This window comes from Cyanistes caeruleus, chromosome 10 (assembly GCF_971803275.1).
Source record: "Cyanistes caeruleus chromosome 10, bCyaCae1.hap1.1, whole genome shotgun sequence".
NCBI lineage: Eukaryota > Metazoa > Chordata > Aves > Passeriformes > Paridae > Cyanistes > Cyanistes caeruleus.
The window spans coordinates 15,567,753-15,586,241 of record NC_141710.1 but is presented as its reverse complement, the minus strand read 5'-3'; the positions used below and the strand labels follow the sequence as shown (position 1 = coordinate 15,586,241).

The 18,489-nt window shown below is 42.3% G+C and overlaps 3 protein-coding genes across 46 annotated transcripts in view; 1 reads left to right on the top strand and 2 right to left on the bottom strand.

The window, feature by feature from the left end:
- LRCH3 (leucine rich repeats and calponin homology domain containing 3) overlaps positions 1-2,002 on the bottom strand; it is a 62,456-nt gene extending 60,454 nt beyond the window's left edge. For 16 of the 39 annotated variants that reach the window (XM_023932994.2, XM_023933003.2, XM_086843087.1 and 13 more), the window contains exon 1: positions 1,670-1,917. In XM_023932994.2, coding sequence (XP_023788762.2) covers positions 1,670-1,880 — 211 coding nt within the window. In that variant the 5' untranslated portion in view covers positions 1,881-1,917. Of the gene's footprint in view, positions 1-1,669 lie in introns of all 39 variants that reach the window. The other 23 variants (XR_015274194.1, XM_086843088.1, XM_086843103.1 and 20 more) reach the window with 9 other exon arrangements.
- Positions 2,003-2,896: 894 nt separating this feature from the next.
- Positions 2,897-14,611, bottom strand: FYTTD1 (forty-two-three domain containing 1). 4 transcript variants are annotated; one of them, XM_086843152.1, is made up of 9 exons: positions 14,405-14,611; positions 13,229-13,360; positions 10,729-10,874; positions 9,848-9,960; positions 8,698-8,794; positions 7,733-7,794; positions 6,821-6,895; positions 5,901-6,027; positions 2,897-4,831 (listed from the first exon to the last, which is right to left on the bottom strand). In XM_086843152.1, the coding sequence occupies exons 1-9, from the start codon at positions 14,550-14,552 to the stop codon at positions 4,736-4,738; spliced, it is 996 nt and encodes a 331-aa protein (XP_086699278.1). In that variant the 5' UTR covers positions 14,553-14,611; the 3' UTR covers positions 2,897-4,735. The 4 variants fall into 4 exon arrangements, with proteins under 4 accessions (XP_086699278.1, XP_086699277.1, XP_023788773.1 ...); XM_086843151.1 differs by having other exon boundaries at positions 10,729-10,907; positions 14,405-14,552; XM_023933005.2 differs by lacking the exon at positions 14,405-14,611 and adding an exon at positions 13,974-14,312.
- RUBCN (rubicon autophagy regulator) overlaps positions 14,436-18,489 on the top strand; it is a 30,494-nt gene continuing 26,440 nt past the window's right edge. For 2 of the 3 annotated variants that reach the window (XM_086843074.1, XM_086843071.1), the window contains exon 1: positions 14,436-14,650. The gene's annotated coding sequence lies outside the window, so the exon portion shown is untranslated. The remainder of the gene's footprint in view (positions 14,651-18,489) is intronic. The other variant, XM_086843078.1, reaches the window with a different exon arrangement.

Genomic DNA, 18,489 nt, shown 5'->3' with positions numbered 1-18,489 from the left:
ATAATGTGTGTCCTCACACACACTCAATAAGCTTTGCTTTTTACAACTTAAGAACAGTTCTAGCTTTTTTCCAAGGTTCATTGTGATGATAAATGCACAAAAGTGTATGCCATGCACTGCTGCTTATTAGCATTTAATGCTTCTTGAACAACTACAATGCAAATATTCATCACAATAGATGGGAACCTTGGTGGGAACAAGAATTCCCACAAATTGTTTAAGAGTACAGTAAATGAATAGTGTTATAAACAAAAAGCCCAAACTCCTCACAAATGTGTATGCTGCATTTGCTTACAGATTAGTCCCCACATTCATTGTGCAACTGCACTTGTTGTTCACAAACGAAACAAAAAACACCCCAAAAATTTATAACCCAACAAGAAATGTTTTCTATGTAGAGATATGTTTGAGACAAGTAAACCACTGTTGTCTCAAGGTTTGCTTGAGTTTCCATGAGTGCTTCTTTTGTTAGTAACAGATTTTTGCATAAGTAGGATGCTACAGGACAGAATATGAAGTCAAGACAATTTCAAAGAAGGTTCCATTTTGAATTACTTAACTAACATTGTAACCAACACACTTACTAACAAACATGGTAACATAAAAAAAAAAGTGATGATGGAAGCTTATTTCTAAGCTTTCAAGCTACAACTCAATACTAAAAAGTCTAAATGACTAGATTTCAAAGCTACAAACAGATGACATGCTGGCACCTTTTAGAGTTACTTTGACTTCACTTATACAACCGCACAATCAAAATAAACTAAATCTGATCTATATCATGTATTAAGAAGATTTCTACATCCTGCACAAACTCTCATTTTCCAAGTCTCACCTCTCTATTTAGTACAGTAATATGCAAAAACAAATATGTTTTCACTTCTGATCAAAGTACTTACAGTCAAAGTATATATTTTTTAGTCTATTTGTATGAATACTTTTAATGAACAGAGAGGACAAAAGCCCTATTGCTTACTATACCTTGTAAAGTAATTAATTATCTTTAATATCCTTAAAACCATGTTATACAGGAGAAAAAATTAAAGGGCTGTGATGATATTCATAGTATCTTTCATACCTTCTTATGGCTGTTTGAAATTACAGTAATAGAAGCATAAGAGCTTATAGAGCTTACAATAAATAGTTTCTTTGGCACATACACACCTGACAGCCCTTCTTGGAAAGCTGGTTTCCCGTGTCAGCAGGACAAGATGAGAGATTGTAAGGGTGCACATATATGCGTATATACCTTGACGTATAGATGTATCAGAGCAAGAACAAGACTGCCTTAAACCACAGCAGTAAGCAGCAATACTGAGAAAAACCTCACAATGCTTTTTAAAACAGTTCCCCATAAGAGAAACATTTTGCAGCAGATAAAGAAAAAAAAACAAAACTAGAAATGGGAGAGATCTCATCAGACGGGCAGAGGAAGAACCCTGCCACAGCTCCTCCATCCTGCCTCAGCCGAGGAGAGGAAGGGCGGAGAGCGAAGGAAGGAGGCGAAACCAGCTTCAATTTAACGAAGAGACAGCAAATCGGTCACCTCAGACTCAGTCCTGAGCGGGGGGCTGGGTGGTAGCCCAGTCCAGCTGGACCCCCAGACACTCTCGGAGAGCCCCTGCTCCCCTTCCCCGCTGCCTCGCCCCCCTCACGCCCTGTCCCTCACCAGCCTGGGTGGTGTCGCTCAGATCGTGGTTGGCGGCGCTGGCCCGCGGATAGTCCCGGAGCTTCCTGCCGCTCAAACTGAGGGTCCCGCTGACCGCCGCTTCTTCTAGAGCTCGGTCCAAGGAGCGGCTCCAGGAGCCGGGAGCCGAGGGACCGGGCGGAGCGGGACAAGCCGCGGGCATCGCGGCAGAGCCGCCCTCCGGCGCCGCCATTTCCCCGCCACAGCCCGGCCGGACGGCGCATGCCAGAGCGCGCGGCAGGGGCGCATGCGCAGCCGCCGCCCGGCGGCCCCGGGACCGCGCGGGCAGCGCGTCCGCCCGAGCCCAGCGGAGCCGGCCTCGCCTCGGGCCGCGTCCTGCCGCCCGCCTCGGGCCAGCCGGGGTGCCAGGGGCCCCCGGACACACCTGGGCACCTGCTGAAACTGCTAAAAATTATACTTTTCCCGCCAACGTGCCATGTCACATGGTTGGTTTGTGGGTGAGCATCGCTCACAGCTGCTGGGTGTCGGGTCCGGTCCAGCAGCAAAACAAGGATAGAGCGCACAGATCTCTGCTACGTAGGAAATGTAACAACTGCTTCACGTTTTTTAACTAAAGGATTGATGACATTAAAAGGCCACACCCTTTGCGACATCTTAATAAATGCCATCTTGCCCAGCTGCTTCCACTGAACCCACCTGATGCTGCAGCCAACACACCTGAGCTGATAATGAAGAACAAAGGCAATGCAATAATCAAGTAACAAGACAATAACAATATTTAACGCATTATCAAATATATTTACAGGCAGTATTTTGCCCTGCACTGACAATTAACAGCAGCATTTCCACTGCTTTGTGCCTCCTGCTGGCACAGCACTCCCACAAGGCGTTGATGACAGCATTTCTTGCCATCAAGACATGTCCCAGCAACAATCGGTGCTTAGGCTGACACATCTGGTACTCTCACCACACCAAACCACTGAATTAGGCAGTACTACTGAAATATTAATTAATAGCTGACACATTTAAATACAAGTGAGCCTCTACAGTAATACTCCAAGAAGTGCTCCCTTGTCAGTGTATAAAGCTGAGCAAGGAGTCTGAGTCCCCTTTTAAGTTAGGTTGTTTTCTGCTGTGTTTTTCAGAATATTTACTAATAATTTGATCAGTAAGAACCCCTTGCAGGCTATCAGAAAATTCACATAACCAGTATATTGCCCAGGTGGTTATAACAGGAACAAGACAATATGAAACCTGTAACTTTTTATTAAAAAAAAAATTAACAGCTTCAGAATAGATCAAATGTAGTAACTTCTCCAAAAAATACCAAAAGGTACAGTGTAAAGCATCTTCTCATTAAATACAAATTAGCATTTTTGATGCACTGCATCAATGTTTTGCATCTAGGCTGATGCAAAAGAATTTTTTTGTTGCATCCTGGCACATGGAAAATGTATACACTGAAACAGGATGACTGACTACACTTTACCTACTTAAATTTTAACAGTGGGACATTCATTAAAAAAAATAATTCCTACTAGTCATTAAGAAAGAAACCTTAACACCATTACATTTAGTTTACTTCTGCTAAGGTATATTTTTCAACATTGAAAATATGGGTTTAAGTCCTATTTAGCATCAGAGTGCATTTTGACTTCAAAACTATACAAAAAAAATGAAAAGCCCTTCTGCTGTCAAGTGCTCTTCAAGGTTGAAGTTGCCAGTATATGCAAGTTAACTTGGAATATGAGATAAAAATGCAAGAAAACTTCAACTCCATTCAAATGTAAATTCTTCAAGAATGTGAAAATGAGTTAAACCTGCTTCAAACACCATAAACATTCCCGGATGCAGCAAGCCAGCCACTCTTCTACCTGACTGTACCTAACCCTCCTCACCAAAGAGCAGTGTCAAGATCATCAGTGCCTGGTCTCAAAGCAATTCTGAAGAGGTGCCTCAGTTTTAGGGATTATATAAATATATATTGAGGATGCCCCAGTTGTTACTGTCCTGCAGATTCTGATGCACAGAGCTATGCTTAAAGCAGGTGGCTACATGTTCCTGCTAACACCTTACATGTGCTGGCAAAATGAGGGCTTTTCTCCAGCAACATTCCTCAGTTTCAATTTCTAGATGTCTTACCACTTTGGATCAGTTTCACATCTTACCTCTCTTTGGTACAAACAAACAAGTGCCATGAGATTGCTTGCCTCCAGCTACTTTTAAGAGTTAGAGAAAACCCTCTGGGGCAAAGTATGCAGAATGAGAATCCTGTATCTGGGAGGGTAAGAAACTCTACCGTACTGATGACTTCCTTGTGAATTGCTATTATTTTTTCCTGTTGTATTATTCATGAAATTATTGCATTAAGTTTGTAAAAAACCTTCCAAAAAGAAAAAAAAATTAAAAGTTCAAGAAGGAAAGGAGACAGAGAAGGATGATGCAGTTGAGCTATTTGGAATATAGAGGACTCTCACACTGCCTCTGCAGTATTCCTCCAATATGGTATATGATCTGGACCACTTTTAAGGATAAGAGTAGAATAGTCTCCATCCCAGTTACAAGTTTTGGGTCTCAGCTAACAGCTTTATTTGTGAATGTGAGGATGCAAAACAGTTTTCAAGAAAGGAAAAATATGGAACTTTAAAAGCACAAAGAAGTACAGAACCAATGCTCCCATGAAAAATACCGCTACATTGCTACCAAAGTATCCATGGACTGAGGCTCTGTGCTAAACTGGAGTCTGAAAGAGAGCTCAAAGGCAGTCCCTAAAAAACCCTAAAATGGGGTTTGTAATTAAACACTTAAACAATCTTTACCATAACAGAGGGGTCAAAGAACTCAGCTGGGCTACAGAATCTTTTCCAACCAGGTGATGGTGTCACTATGTTGGATCAGTTTCACTCCACTTTTTCTCTCTCGGGGTATCAAGTCTTTTACCATTCCAAGTAAAAGTAATAGAGATAGCTCTGCCACCATCTTAACAAGATGTCTGGAGAATTCTTGTGACATATGCTGTATTCTTCTGCCCACTTTTATCTCAGGGTTTTAGGTAGGTGGGTTCAATGCCCAAGTCCATCTGCCAGGTTAGCCCACTGTTACAAAACGGCTTCCTTTGTTCTGAGACAGTGCTGTCCTCTGCTCCTTCAGGATCCCAAATCGTTCATTCAATGTCATCCCTGTCTGAAAAATAAAGTAATTTAACCAAAACTTTAAAGGTGTTGGGTTAATTTAATCAAAGTGATGGAGACAGAATACTCTTTCCTTCTGTCTGTATCATCACTTGACTCTTTAATTTCCTCACTTGGATTTTTTGTCACTTCCCACACCATTTAAAAATCAGATTGGACACATCAAGAGTTTGCATTTTCAGAATTCATTAAGAGCACAAGGTACATAATGTCAATACTCAAAGCCTACTCAAAATATTTTAAGTTCAACTGAGGACAGACAGAAAAATGGAAATTTCAGTACACATTTCACCACACAGATTCTATGCAACTTTAACAAATACAACATGTTCACCATTTTAATGCAGGCTGCTTTCCAGTTTACTCAACTAAGGGAGCAGGCTGGAGTCTAATCAAGAAGTTTGATAAATTTTACACTACAGTAGTAGAGTATTTTTGAAGCAGTTCTTATTCCTGGGTGGAACAAATACAGATCAATGCCTTGACTTCCATGCAGTTTTCTACAGCTGGCACTAAGGAGCTGATTACAAGAACAGCAGCCAACTCTGTCACCCTGTAAGAATTCCTTCAATGACAGCATTAGGATTTCTGTACCAAATCACCTGTCTTCATGAAACTTGTGAAAAATTGCCCACCTTTCAAGCCTTTACATGATCACATTATTATTTTTTTTCCTAGATGGAGAGCTAAAGTTGCCTTATAAATTTGGCTGACAGGGTTCCAAGTAGGTCACACAGCTGAAAGCAGCTCATCCCTGAATTATTCACAGTTGCCGATGCAAGTACAGCAGGAACACCAGAAGCCTTTTAGAAATATTCAACATTTTAAATCCCATTTAAATCATGTGGGCATGCAGGGCATGAACTAGAAGAACAGGAACAGTGAGTTCAGCTACTTGCTTGAAGTTATACAGTGAGTTAGCGGAAAGACTGGAAGTGGAAACAAGAAGTAGTCACTAGTTCTCTCTTTCTGTCACTTGTGAATCTAGGAGGAAAGTGCCTCACTGGCTTTTACTGGTCATGAAACTACTTCCACAGTTATGAGAGGAAAATTGCATTTACCTGTTTGCCAACACTATTTATATCAAACTGCAATGGAACCCCTTTTGGAATCTTCTTCTCTTCAGATTGGTCCCTCTTCATCAGAAACGGTGGAACAGGACTACGAGTTAATCGTAATTTCTGGGAACTGTAGAAGAAGAATGTTACAAAGGACATGATGAACATGTGTTTTATGCAAGACTTAAGGCTCTCAGAAGTATGAATTTTTCATCAAACTATTTGATCAGGCTGGCTAAAGAGCTGGAGGGCACAAATTCAACAAGATAAGTCAGGCTGAACTAAAAAAGGTACTATTTGTTATTGTTATCAGACAGGAAGATCCCGGCAGGAAACCATCTTATTTTTTATCTGCAATTCTACTGACAAATGTGTAATTTGTGGTTAATTAATCCTATAAATACAAAAAATAAAAATTGGTACAGTATTCCTTATTGATAAAATGCTACCAAGGAAATGCTACTCAAGACATTTAAAAAATATATCACCTCTAAACAACAGTACCATCAACTTCCCAAACACAACACTCTCTTTAAGCACAAGTCCAGCAGTATTTTTATGAATCAGTGAGGAACTGCTACCATCATTCATCAAGTAGGTGCTCATTCACTTCCACTCAGAGGCAGAAAACAGCTGTGAAATGGCCTGATTTGGAAGGGACAGACAAGGTGAAAATCTACCAGCCCACCACTCTTCCACTCTATACACATCAAACTCCTAACTGGGAGGTGATGTGTAAGATCCAGCTGTGATATTCAAACACTGCTCAAAAATACTCAGAAAGGGGCCAGACTTAGCAGCTTTCACAAGAAGCTGTGACTGTGAGGTCACCTGAAACACGACTTGCAAGGAATGTACTAAATGATTCAAAGCAGCAATTTCATTTATGTTCAGAACATTCCAGAACTTATTTGAAAACTCACATTGGGCTTATGATTGCTCCTGGGTTGTCAATAGACACAGTAAGGATCCCTCCACTTGTGCTAGAGGTTCGCCATCTAGTTTGAAAACACAAAAATCACTTACAAAAATTGTGCAGCGATTTCAGTCGCAGTATCTTTAAAGGTATGTCCAAAATATTGGCCAGCAAAGAATGTGAAAGGTTTCAGAATTCTGGCCAGTAAAAAGACCACATGCAGCTACAAGAAACTTGGCTACTGATTCTTGTACCTTTTGCATTACCCACACCTATTCAGGAGAGCACTAAATCACATGCTGTGGAATGCACCAGAACTACAGCACTGACCCAAGAGTTCACTTTTTTAAAACATTCAGTTTCCTTGCCACAGGTGGGGCCAAAATGGCCAACAGAGCAAATTCAAGAGGTGACAGACTGCACTCTGTGGCACCTGCTGCTTTCCTCAGCCTGCTGTGTTCCCAAGAAACACCCTGCAAAGAGCCCAGCAGGCAGAGAATGATATGGGAAGAGTCGAGTGGCCTCATTTGGCTCTGCCTTTTTCATTTCTAAACTGCTTCACAAGCTTATATCCATATTAAATAAAAGGAAAATTACAACAAGAGCTCAGGAGAACACTGTCATTTGACTTTTTCTTCCAGTCTATGCAGTATGCATGAGGGCTAGAGATTAGTCTGATCCTCTTACCACCTTCCCCCTCATTCCTACCAATATCTTATGCAAACCAACTCCTCCTGGATAAATTAGAAGTTAATTTAGGAAATAACTGAGAATAGGGGGAGGATCACTGTCACTCTAGTTGATGCGCTTAGAGCGGGAAAAAAATCCACCCCCCTTCTATTATCATAGCCAGGAAGTCTGAGCTAAAATGAGAATCTTATGTGTTACAAAACTGAAATTTTCCAAATTAGATACTTACTGACGAGTTCTCTTTACTGTCTGATTATCAAGATCATCTGCTGACTGTACTTGGGCCTGCACCTGAAAACACATAAATACAGACACCAGATTTGAATAGTGTTTCAATTCCTATTGCAGAAGCTGGAAACGCGGAAGTGCAAAACCAGAAATTTAAAACTGTACACTCTGCACAAACAGGGTTGTACTTTCAGAGAGATTTCAAAGATAAGAGTCCTATTACCTCCGTAAGACGTTTCAAAGAAATTATTTTAAGAACATAAAATTATTTAAACGAAGCTGCCAACAGAGCAATAGCAACATTTTGGAGGACTATGTCAGCCTAAGATACATCAAAATGTTACTACACAAGCAAGTAAAGTCTGTCTAGCTTCTGATCCTGTCTGTAATTTTGCAATCCATCTGGAAGGACAGCTACTTACAGTCACAGCTATGGTAGATGTAGAATGAGGGCACAAATAAAAACCAAAACCACCACTCTTCATTCACTGTGCACTCTCTAAGCTCTTCATCCTACTAAAAGTAACTAAGAAATCCTTAAGTAACTAAAATAACTGAAATAAACAACCCCAAAATAACTAAAAAATCAAAGCAAAGCAAACCATAATCAGATTCTAAAATGTGTTTCTGCTCTATTATTCACCTGAAGGCAACTTCTGAAAGCTGGACAGTGCTAACATTAACTTTTAAAATGAAAAATTATTACCTTGCAATTACCCTCAAACACTGACAAGTTCCATGCCCTCAGAATTGCTCAATTAAACTGGAATGTGAAGCAAGACTCAATAGATTACAGTAACTAAAGAGAATGAGTGCACTTCCCCAGAAGAACCTGTAGCTATTTCCCAGTGCACCTAAAGTTTCTGCTCAGATCTGATATTTGAAGTTAATTCATGACTATCAGTGTTACAGGTTAGCTTAAAACCTGTGGCCCAACTGCCTTGTTCTTTTCAAAATTTGTGTTACCTTCAGGCCCCTTCTAAACAGGAAAGTTGCTTGACGGGTATCTTTCTGCTGATTGAGTTTGTTTCCAATTCTGACAAAAGTGGATGGCAAGTTATTCCTGTAATATTTATTAAAAAATATAGTTATAAAAGGCTCCACAGGGAACACCTTAGAGAGACTACTATGGAAGTCAAAAAAGTGCCCAAAGCATCTATAAGGAAATCTGTAGCACTGACTCTTCAAGGCTCAATGCTTCAGTTGGGTTAAGCTCATCATCCACTAGGAATGAAACACATTACTCATAAATGGTGAAATCACTGCTGGTACATAGAGGCCTAATGTTCATACATCACAGGACAATATGGTAATTAGTTCTGCTTTTCACTTTGCTCAGTAGCCTCCAGAACTTTAAATATTGTTATGAATATTTATTCTTATAAATAAAAATTTATATTTATATATTATATAAATATCTAGAATAACTATAAATATAATATTTATGAATATTCTATTTATAAATATTAGATGAAATAAAAATTGAAATTGCTATGTACAAATGAAGTTTGTTTACAGTTTTTACGATATAGTCAAATAGTGAAACCCTTTATCATGGAGATCATTTCAGTTGCAGTTTTTAACATGTTAATTCCAGCACAAACAAAACATGCAATGGCTTCCCTGAAGCTGCAGATGGCACCAGTTTCCACAAAGGTGTTTAGAAAGTTCACTAAACCATGGCTGACACTTCTGAGATATCAAAATCCACAGCAGCCATTTCCATATAGAATCATAAAACACAGAATGGTTTGGGTTGGAAGGACTGTTAAAGATCCTCTAGATTCAACCTTCCTGTCATGGACAGGGACACCTTCCACAAGATCAGGCTGCTCAAATAAAGGCTGCCTGTGATTTAACTGAAGGCAGAATACCAGGTGCTTACAAATAGAGGTACTTCTGAGTGCTCTACATCATAACAAACATCTGGCTTTGTATCGAGACCATGTTTGTCACATTCTTGGCTTCCAGATTCGTAGAACTTCACACACAAGGGAGTCTTGACCATATTGCTACTGCCAGTACCTACTGTCTTCTCTTAGCCTCAGTCCTGTCAAACAAGATTCACTATGCAAAGTTGCCAAGTAGTGTTCAGAAAGCAGGCTTGGTATTTTACCTCCTATTTAGCAGGGGAGGCCTCCTGAGGGCAGGAGCTTGTTTTCTCTGCACTTCAGATTGTCTCTGCAGGTTTGTTTTCCTTTTCAAGACCTGGTAATTCCGCTGTGCATTCTTAAAAGACAATAAACATATACAGCATTATGTATACTGCATGTACACAAACAGTTCCTTTCAGTTTCCATTTACAGACTGTGATTAGAATACACGTGGTTTTGCCTACTTTTCACAATCTAGTGTAATTTGAAAATACCTTCTTATCATTTCATGAATTCTATATTCTCCACATCCTCAGGAGAAAACAAAAAGCATCAGACCTTAGCAGTCATTTTTTTTCATTATCATATCTCCCTAAACTGACAAAAATCCATGCTTAGTCTTAATCCATGTCTTAAAATTAGTCTTCTTCATAAATCCAAAGGCAATCCCCATTCTACAATCCTGAATGAGATGAAGCAGGCAACAATACACTGGAACAGTGCAGACAAGGGACCCTATTGATGGAGTTCTAGTATTCTGCAAAAACTTTCATTTTTGTTAACAGCACATGCTTAGCACCTGCAGGTTGCTGAATTGTTAGTCTCTAAGAAAAGCAATCTTCCTTGTAAAAATACAGTAATTCAGACATATGTTCACACAGAATATACTTCTGTACTTCAACTCTCATGACTTGCAACCCAATTAAGTGTTAGAAACTGTTTTCACACCTAGTTGTTATCCAGCCCACTCAAAACAAACAAGAACTCAGCTAACACATTCCCAGTTTGAGAAAAGCTTGTACCATTTGTCTCCATTTTATATTTTGGTAGTCCTGTTCTGAAGCACTCATGTTTCATTTTTTTAACCTGTTCTGACACGAATCACCAGGGTTGCATTAATTACCTTCTCACTCAGTGGCTGTCTGTTCAGAGGACTGATTCCTTTGTGTGAACCCACAGCTTTCTTGGCTGCCAGGCCAGTTTTGACTCCATAAGAACGCTTCTTCCCTGCTATCTTCTTTCTGCGCCCCAAACGATTCTTACCATAACCTGCAACAAGCACAGAAAGCTCAACAAGTCCTCCTGAAAGAAAAAGATTAATGCTTTAAGATGCCTTGCATCTTAGCACAACTTATAACTCAACACAAGTCATTTGGCTGCACACTTCAAGCTTTAGGGCAGAGGTCACCACTACACTTGAAGACAATTTGGTCACTCAGTTTTTAGCAACTGGCCCAAGCCCCAGCACAACAATAATCAGCTTCTCATACAAAGCACATTTTTACTCTAATTAATTACGTTAATTTCTGTTGAAAATTTCTTATTTGACGTGCCTGCAGGAAGAACTTAGGAGTCTTCCAGCACAGAAAACTACTAAAATACTCTGAAATAGAACTTCATCAAGTACTGAACAATATAAAGCCAAACCAGAGAGTCCCTTAGCTTCCTACCCATTCAGCAAACTTCAAATTACCAGTTTAATTTAAAAGGAAAAAAACCTAAAACTTCAAAGATTATTTTTTTAAACCAGTGGTTCCCAAGACATGACTTAGCTGGAAAGAACATAGCAATTGGCCCACAAAAGCACATCAAACAGCACATGAATTATATCACATTTGAAGTGTTTTCAATTAGAAGTCTGCATGGCAGTGCAGCCAAACTGAGGACTGAAAGCAGCTTTTGAATATAAAAGGCTTCTAAGTCTGAGGTCTGTAGTATCTCCAGTTACCAGGGTTTGATTAACCCTGTCTGGAGTCATTTAGCTTCATGCTATGAATATAGACCATGCTCCAACTTTGTCCCCAAGCACCCTCCCCTCTAGAACCTCAGACTGCAAACAAATTTAAGACTGAGGAGTCAGCTGTCCAGTAAGAGACCCATTTAGTTTTAACATATCTGACTTAACAGCATTGATAATAAATCTGTGCTTCCTCATGAGATAGGAGCCATTACATGAGGTAAGCCACTGCTTAGAACCCAGTTCAGATCAATTTGCCATGGAGAACTGCTGTGTACACACATTTTGTGTTAGCAAATGTTCTTCTTTTCCAAGAGAAAAGCTGAGAAACAGGGTTGCTTAGGCTGAAAGGGACCTCATGAGTTCTATAAACCAACGTCTGACTGAATAAATGAAAACCTCCAAGTTAGCTCAGGGTGCACAGGGCTTTGTGCAGTTGCATTCTGTGCATCACCAAGGACAACTTTTACTTAAATGAACAATGCTCATCTCTCTGTTTTTACCCCCAAAAGCTGAACAGAATCTCAGCTCAAGTTCCTCACTTCTTTCCAGAAAGTTTGGCAGCCACTTCTAAAACCACAAGGAACTGAACACTGTTGCTCATTTGTAATTTCTGCAGTTGTCCACAGAGGATTTGCTCCTTATCAGAGTAACTTCAATAACAGAACAACTTCAGTAACTTCAACAGAATAACAATAAATCTACTGGTAAGCTAGTAATAACTAGAATGCTCACAAGAACTGCTTAATGACACCTTCTGCTTAAAAACAATGTAAGACATTTGTTTTCAATGGGAGAAAATGTGCCAAGCTATATAGGAGGGAGTAGTTGAAACTATTCACAATGTTTCAAGATGTCATGAATCTGGAAATTTTACAAAGAAATTGTTTGCTTTTTAAAAACATCATTTTAAAACATCTCCTGTTTATCAAAAAAACCCTTCAGTTACTCAGGGGAACCTACAGCCAAGCTGTTATTGCACACTTTTCCTCTTCTCACTCTCTGCCTATATGACTTTTCCCCTTTTTGTATTAGATTGTTAAAACACTGGCTTCCCCTTTTTGTATTCCACTGCAAAAACACTGGCTTAAGAAGGCTGACACAGTATTTCCTTTGCATCTCAAGCTCTTACCAAGAAAAGCCAACTGACACTCTGCACTATCCATTTAAATATTCCTGAGCCAGGATCACAGTCTGCAGTAACAGATACTTTGGGGAGTCCTGTAAAGAGAATTCTACCCAACAAATATGAATATGCTTTTCTTTCGCACAGAGCTTTGAGCTCTGGCAGGGCCTCCACATCTCCCAATGAACAAGCTTTGGCATTAGCACTTGTTCTGTCCATCTATGAGAAGAGGCAAGGTATCATCACAATTTCCAAAATTAAAATTAATTTGAAGAATCAGAAAGCAAACCAATTCTTCCTTGAATCAAAGACAGTTCCTCAAACATCTAAGCTCCCTGGTGGCCAAATACATCTATTACTTTCTCACACTGAATCAGAAACAAAACCAAGTATAAATAGATTAAAAATATTCCTGAATTATAATCAGAAGGCACTGTTTGAAAGACACGTGAACTGAGATGTCAATCCACACATTTCATTATGATACCTTTCAGCTCAAAATAGATAATGTGGATTCCGTGTTATGTTTGGCACACGCACCTTTCTGCTGTTGGATTCCCCACTTGGAGCCTTGTGAACTGAACTGTTGAGCTCGATTCTGCTGAACACTTCTTTTTACTTTAGGAGAATATTGCTTTCTCTCTTCTTTCTTGTTCAGCTTGATTATATCATCTACAAGAAGAAAAAAGAAAAATTGACACGCTGTATAAAATTGTACAAATCCTCTTATTTTACGGTGGCCCACAAAGAGGCCAAGTCCACCATTAATAATTTCAGTTCAGACTGTGATTCTGCTTTTTGAGGAAAGTCTCCTGATAACACAAATCTATCATGCTCTGGTAGTATCACAGAGCACTCTTGGAGTGTACAAAACCAATTAAATTTTTTTTCTAATAAAAGTAAACTGGAAGATGCAGTCCATGAACACACCAAATTGTCCCTGACTGTTAAGGGGACTCAGTACACAGCATCACAACAGAATTTTCTGAGATACCTCACTGAAAGTATCTACAGTGTGGATATCAGTTTCCAGACCCGCTGGAGAGACACAGCTCTGCAGGTTTGTAATGAGTCTCTGCAACTTCCTAACACACACACACACTGCAACTGGAGGGCAGAGGACAACGGGGTAGATTGTCACAGGAAACTACGTGGTAGAGGCAACGTCATGCTTGGTGTGACTGGTCTTATACTGCAAAGAGGTTAGACAGGAGACTTGCCACTGCCGACTTCCAAACCTGAGAAGAATAAAAATGCCAGGCCAGTTGAGACCACCAAACCTCACCCATCCCTGTAGTTATGAGCGCCAAGTGAGGCCCTGGGACGCTCCTCGAGGGCCACACAGCCTGAGGCCTGAGTATTGAGGGCCTCACTGGACCAAACGCAGGCAGTGTCCCGTTTTGCGGCCTGCTAAGACCACCAAGCGACACAAAGAGGCCCTGGCTCTTCCCCGCCAAGGATCGCGACCCCCGGATCCCCGCTGTTCCCGGTGACACTCCCGGTCCAGCCCCCGGCGCCACCCTCGCCCCTCCTGCGCTCTCGCTGTGGGAGGGTCCCGTCCTTTCCCCTCCTCCCCCCGCCCTCGTTGGTTCCGCCCGCGCCGGTGCCCGACACAGCAGCGTTGGTTCGTTCCGCCCCTCCCCGTCCCCGGCTCTTGGTTCAGCCCGAGCCCCCCGCCCGGACGCCCACAGCGGCCGCCCCAGCCCCGCTCCTCACCCAGTGACATGTCGATCTTCTCCAGGCTCTCTCCGCCGCCGTGCCGGGCCCCCGCCGCGGCCGAGGAGCCCGGGAGCTGTGCCGCAGCCCCGAACGCGTTCATGGCCGCCTCCCTCAGACCGGGCCGCCCCCAGCCGGGCCCGCGCATGCGCAGCAGCACCGCCCAGCCCCGGGCACAGACGCCCGCGCCGAGGAGCGGCGCAGCCCCGCTCTGGCACCGCGCCTCCTGGCGGCCGGGAGGAGCAGGTACAGCGGCCGGGGGGCGATGCCGGGGGGCGATGCCGGGGGGCGATGCCGGGGGGCGATGCCGGGGGGCGATGCCGGGGGGCGATGCCGGGGGGCGATGCCGGGGGGGCGGGGACCCGCTGGGTGCTGGCGGCCGCTTCCAGAAGCGGCTTGTCCAGGGACAGTGTCCTTGAGAGGAGAGAGGACCCGGGGAATGGCGGGGGGCGCTGGGAAGCAGAGCTGCAGGCAGCGTGCGGGGTGCAGGGGGCTGGGGACAGGGAAGTTGTGCTGTAGGGCACGGAATCCTGGGCTGGCTGCAGACCTGATGGGTGCTGAGAGGGGCCACGGAGGTGACTGGAAGCCTGGAGCCCCTCTCCTACGGAGACCGGCTGAGGGATTTGGGGATTTTCAGCCTGGAGAAGAGAAGGCTCCGGGAGGTCTCATTACAGACTTCCAGTACTTGAAGGGGCCTCTAGGAAAGATGGGGACAGATTTTTCAGCAGGGTTTGTTGCAACAGGACCAGAGGCGATGCTTTAAACTGAAAGAGGGTCGATTTCGACTGGATATAAGTCGATATAAGGAAGAATTTTTTTACAGTGAGAGTGGTAGAACACTGGCACAGATTATCCAGGGGGGTGGTGGATGCCTTATCCGTGGAAACATTCAAGGTCAGGCTGGATGGGGCTCTGAGCAGCCTGATCTAGTTGAAAATGTCGCTGCTCATGGAAGGGTGGTCAGAGCACATCATCTCTAAATGTCCCCTCCAATCCAACCATTCTGTGTTGCAGGATAAGGAAGGGTGTTCAGCTGAGAAGCTGCCTGTGAGATGCCTTTGCCTATGACCCCCATGCAATTGAGAGAAATAATCTGTTCTGTGAACAGCAAAACCAATGCAGGGTAATTTTGAGCAGAATTATGTTTTCAAAAGTCAAACAGCTGAGTTCAAACTAGGTTCCTATTTCAAAATACCATGTAAAGCTTCAAATTACTATTTAAACCCAGAACACTGTGTCCATAGATACGTTGTTCTCTTGGGTTCTTTTCAGAGTTGTTATCTTCACCAGTTTTTGGACAGACTCATGTGATTGAGAAACTCAGAAGAGAAATTGTTTTTTGAAACAAGGAATCTAGCAAAGCCTTTCCCTCCTCCCTGTATATTTGCATTCTTTGGAGCTCTGGGTATTGGTAGGTCAGCAGTACACAGGTGACTAGTTGGCAGCTGGCTGCTGCTGAACAAGTTACATGTAATAGAGCATTTTTACACAGCAACACTTTCTTCATTTGATACTCTGTTAAAGGATAGTAATTATCTCTGAAATCTCTACATCTTGCTCGTGGTTGGTTGAAATTGGTCACTGAGTCCCAGAGACAGAAAAGGAGGGAGCAGACTGACAAGGTGATCACAGAGCACAGCTTCCTTCAGAAGCCAGGCAGTAAATGCTGAAAGGAAAACCCACATCCTTTTCCCCTGCTCACAACGTTCACCTGGCATTACTGTCCACATCTCCCTGAATTTTCTCTGGGACCTGTGCTGAGGCTGCCATCTGAAAGGTGCCTTCCTTCACCATGACCAAAGGATAGCTTGTTTTAGGGTCTGCCTGCTTGCCTCCGGAGGGGGAGCTCCATACCAAGACTGCAGGGACTACTACAAATGCCCTTGGGTAGGGATAATTATTTCCGTACATGACCTTGCACACACCTCCCACATTTCTTTAATTACCCACATATTCCATATGCATATTTGCTAAAATAAACATTCTGTGGCAAGTACAATATCCTGAGTACCTGACACACAATGAGCTCTGGTGTGTGTAATCCCTGTCACAGCTCTGTCCTGCTGTGCTGGGAGCTACCTGTACTGAAATACTGTGCAGGCCTTAAGAATGGGAGATCTTTCTAGCACTGTTACTGTGAAAGGCAAGAATAAGAGGAGTGAGTTGAGGCTTTCTGTCCTCAGCTGTGTCCTGTATTACAGACTATTGACAAAGCCTTGCTCTCTACATTTACACTCTTTATCCATCTCTTTTTAAATAGGGCAAAAAATGTGTTTCTGGACGTTCCTCTTGCTGCTTCCTACTGTCTAGAAGAGAATGGCTCAGTTACTGTCACAGGACACCTCCAGCTAGTGAGAAATTTTCCCTTCAGGCAGGAGAAACTCATGACCACAGTGCTGGAGGCTGACAGTTCCACCCTCTTTTCTTCTCTGTGTTCTCCATGGGCAGCAGAAGTTCAGACATGGAGTTTTGGAGCCACAGATTTAAAAAGTTTTGATAACATATTCCCCCAGGTGAGATTGGATGACAAGTGATTGATGACGAGTAGGAGGTTCTTATAATCAGACTATGTTTCTAAAGCAGATATGCTATTGCCAGATAACCAAGAACTACTAAAAATAGAGGTGCCAAAAGTATTTTAAAAAAAGTATTAAGTCAAATTCCCATGAGGCTGTAGGGTCCAGCTCCATCTGGGGACTGTGTCACACCAATAAACAAATGCTGTTTACCCCAAACAAACACACAAACTGCAAAGGTGGCAGATGCTACTTGTCCTCGTGACAAGTGGAAATCTGACAAAATCCAGATTTTACCACATCCATGAGTTGTGTTTATTATACAAACAGGATACCAGCTGTCTGCTGCTCAGCACAACAGAAAACCAGGCACAAGTTGTGATCCTGAAGAGCATTTTCTTTCTGTGTTCAAAATGCCTGGGGATCACAAAGGCAACCATGCAAACATCAGCTCTTGTTTTGCTGTGTGGCTCTTGGGAGTGTGTCAGCATCCAGCCAAGTGACAAAGCTTCCACGTGGCACTGAGAGCTATAAAGAACCAATATTTTAACTGTATGAAGTCCAGTATGACTCAGCTGTGCTGAGTGTGTAACACTGCATGTCTAAAGCACCCACAGGCTGTAGTAAATTTTGGGGCTGGTTCTTTCCTGGACTTTTCCCACACCTTTCCTAAGCACCAGTTGTCTCCTCACAAAAATGAGACCTCATGGCTTGTCTGCCCAAGTAACCCCTGCTGTTTCAGTAGGAGGAATTGCAGAGGAATTGTGGAGGAATTGCAGAGAAGATTTTACCTGCTGAACACACAGAAATTCCCAGGATGAAGTGTTAAAATTACCAAGCAGAAACAGCACCCAAAGGATCAAATGCTAGGTGTACTCAAAGATCTAAAGCCAGAGGGGGACTGTCTAGTCCAAGCTCAATGTTGTGAGCTGTGGAATATCACACATGCTTTGATCCTGTATTTATAGATATATATATAACATACCTTTACAATTGTTGATCTCTACTGGCACTCCTTAAATTTTACACTGGAGGATTAATGTCCAGTTTAACCTCAGTGCAGACCCAGAAGCTCATGTCTGTGTGTGACCACAAGCTTTTTATTTATATTTTTTTATATGCTCTCTAAATTGATATGGGCATTGACAGGAGTTAAGTAAACAATGACTCTAAGTAATGTATACAAAACAACATAATGAAGCAGAGGAAATGGAGATTTTTCTCCTGAAGAAATTTAAAGTCACCATTAAGCAATATGCAGGCTATTTCTAACTTGTGGAGCTAGGAGAATCTTGTAAATCCTGATGGAGGAGCTAAATTAGATCTGTTAGCTTTATCTGCATGCTTCATTTCACCAGACATTACCATCTAACAATCACAATAGTCTGTATGACTTGAGTTCCTCCAGTGTTTACTGTGAGAGTCAACACAGTCTGATGGCCTGAGACCTAACATGCCATGTACAGGCAGTGTTTTCAATCAGTGCAGTAGGCTCCATGAAAGGGAATTTCTGCCTGACGACTGGATTCAAGTTGTTGTTTCACACTTTATACAATTACGATGCGTGAG

Excerpts from the sequence above, each read along its gene's own strand:
- FYTTD1 (XM_086843151.1), bottom strand. The coding sequence starts at position 14,552 with ATGCGCGGGCCCGGCTGGGGGCGGCCCGGTCTGAGGGAGGCGGCCATG. Across the intron at positions 6,896-7,732 it reads ACAGTAAAGAGAACTCGTCA|ATGGCGAACCTCTAGCACAA; the intron begins GTAAGTATCTAA and ends TTTTCAAACTAG. Across the intron at positions 6,028-6,820 it reads GGAGCAATCATAAGCCCAAT|TTCCCAGAAATTACGATTAA; the intron begins GTGAGTTTTCAA and ends CTTCTTCTACAG.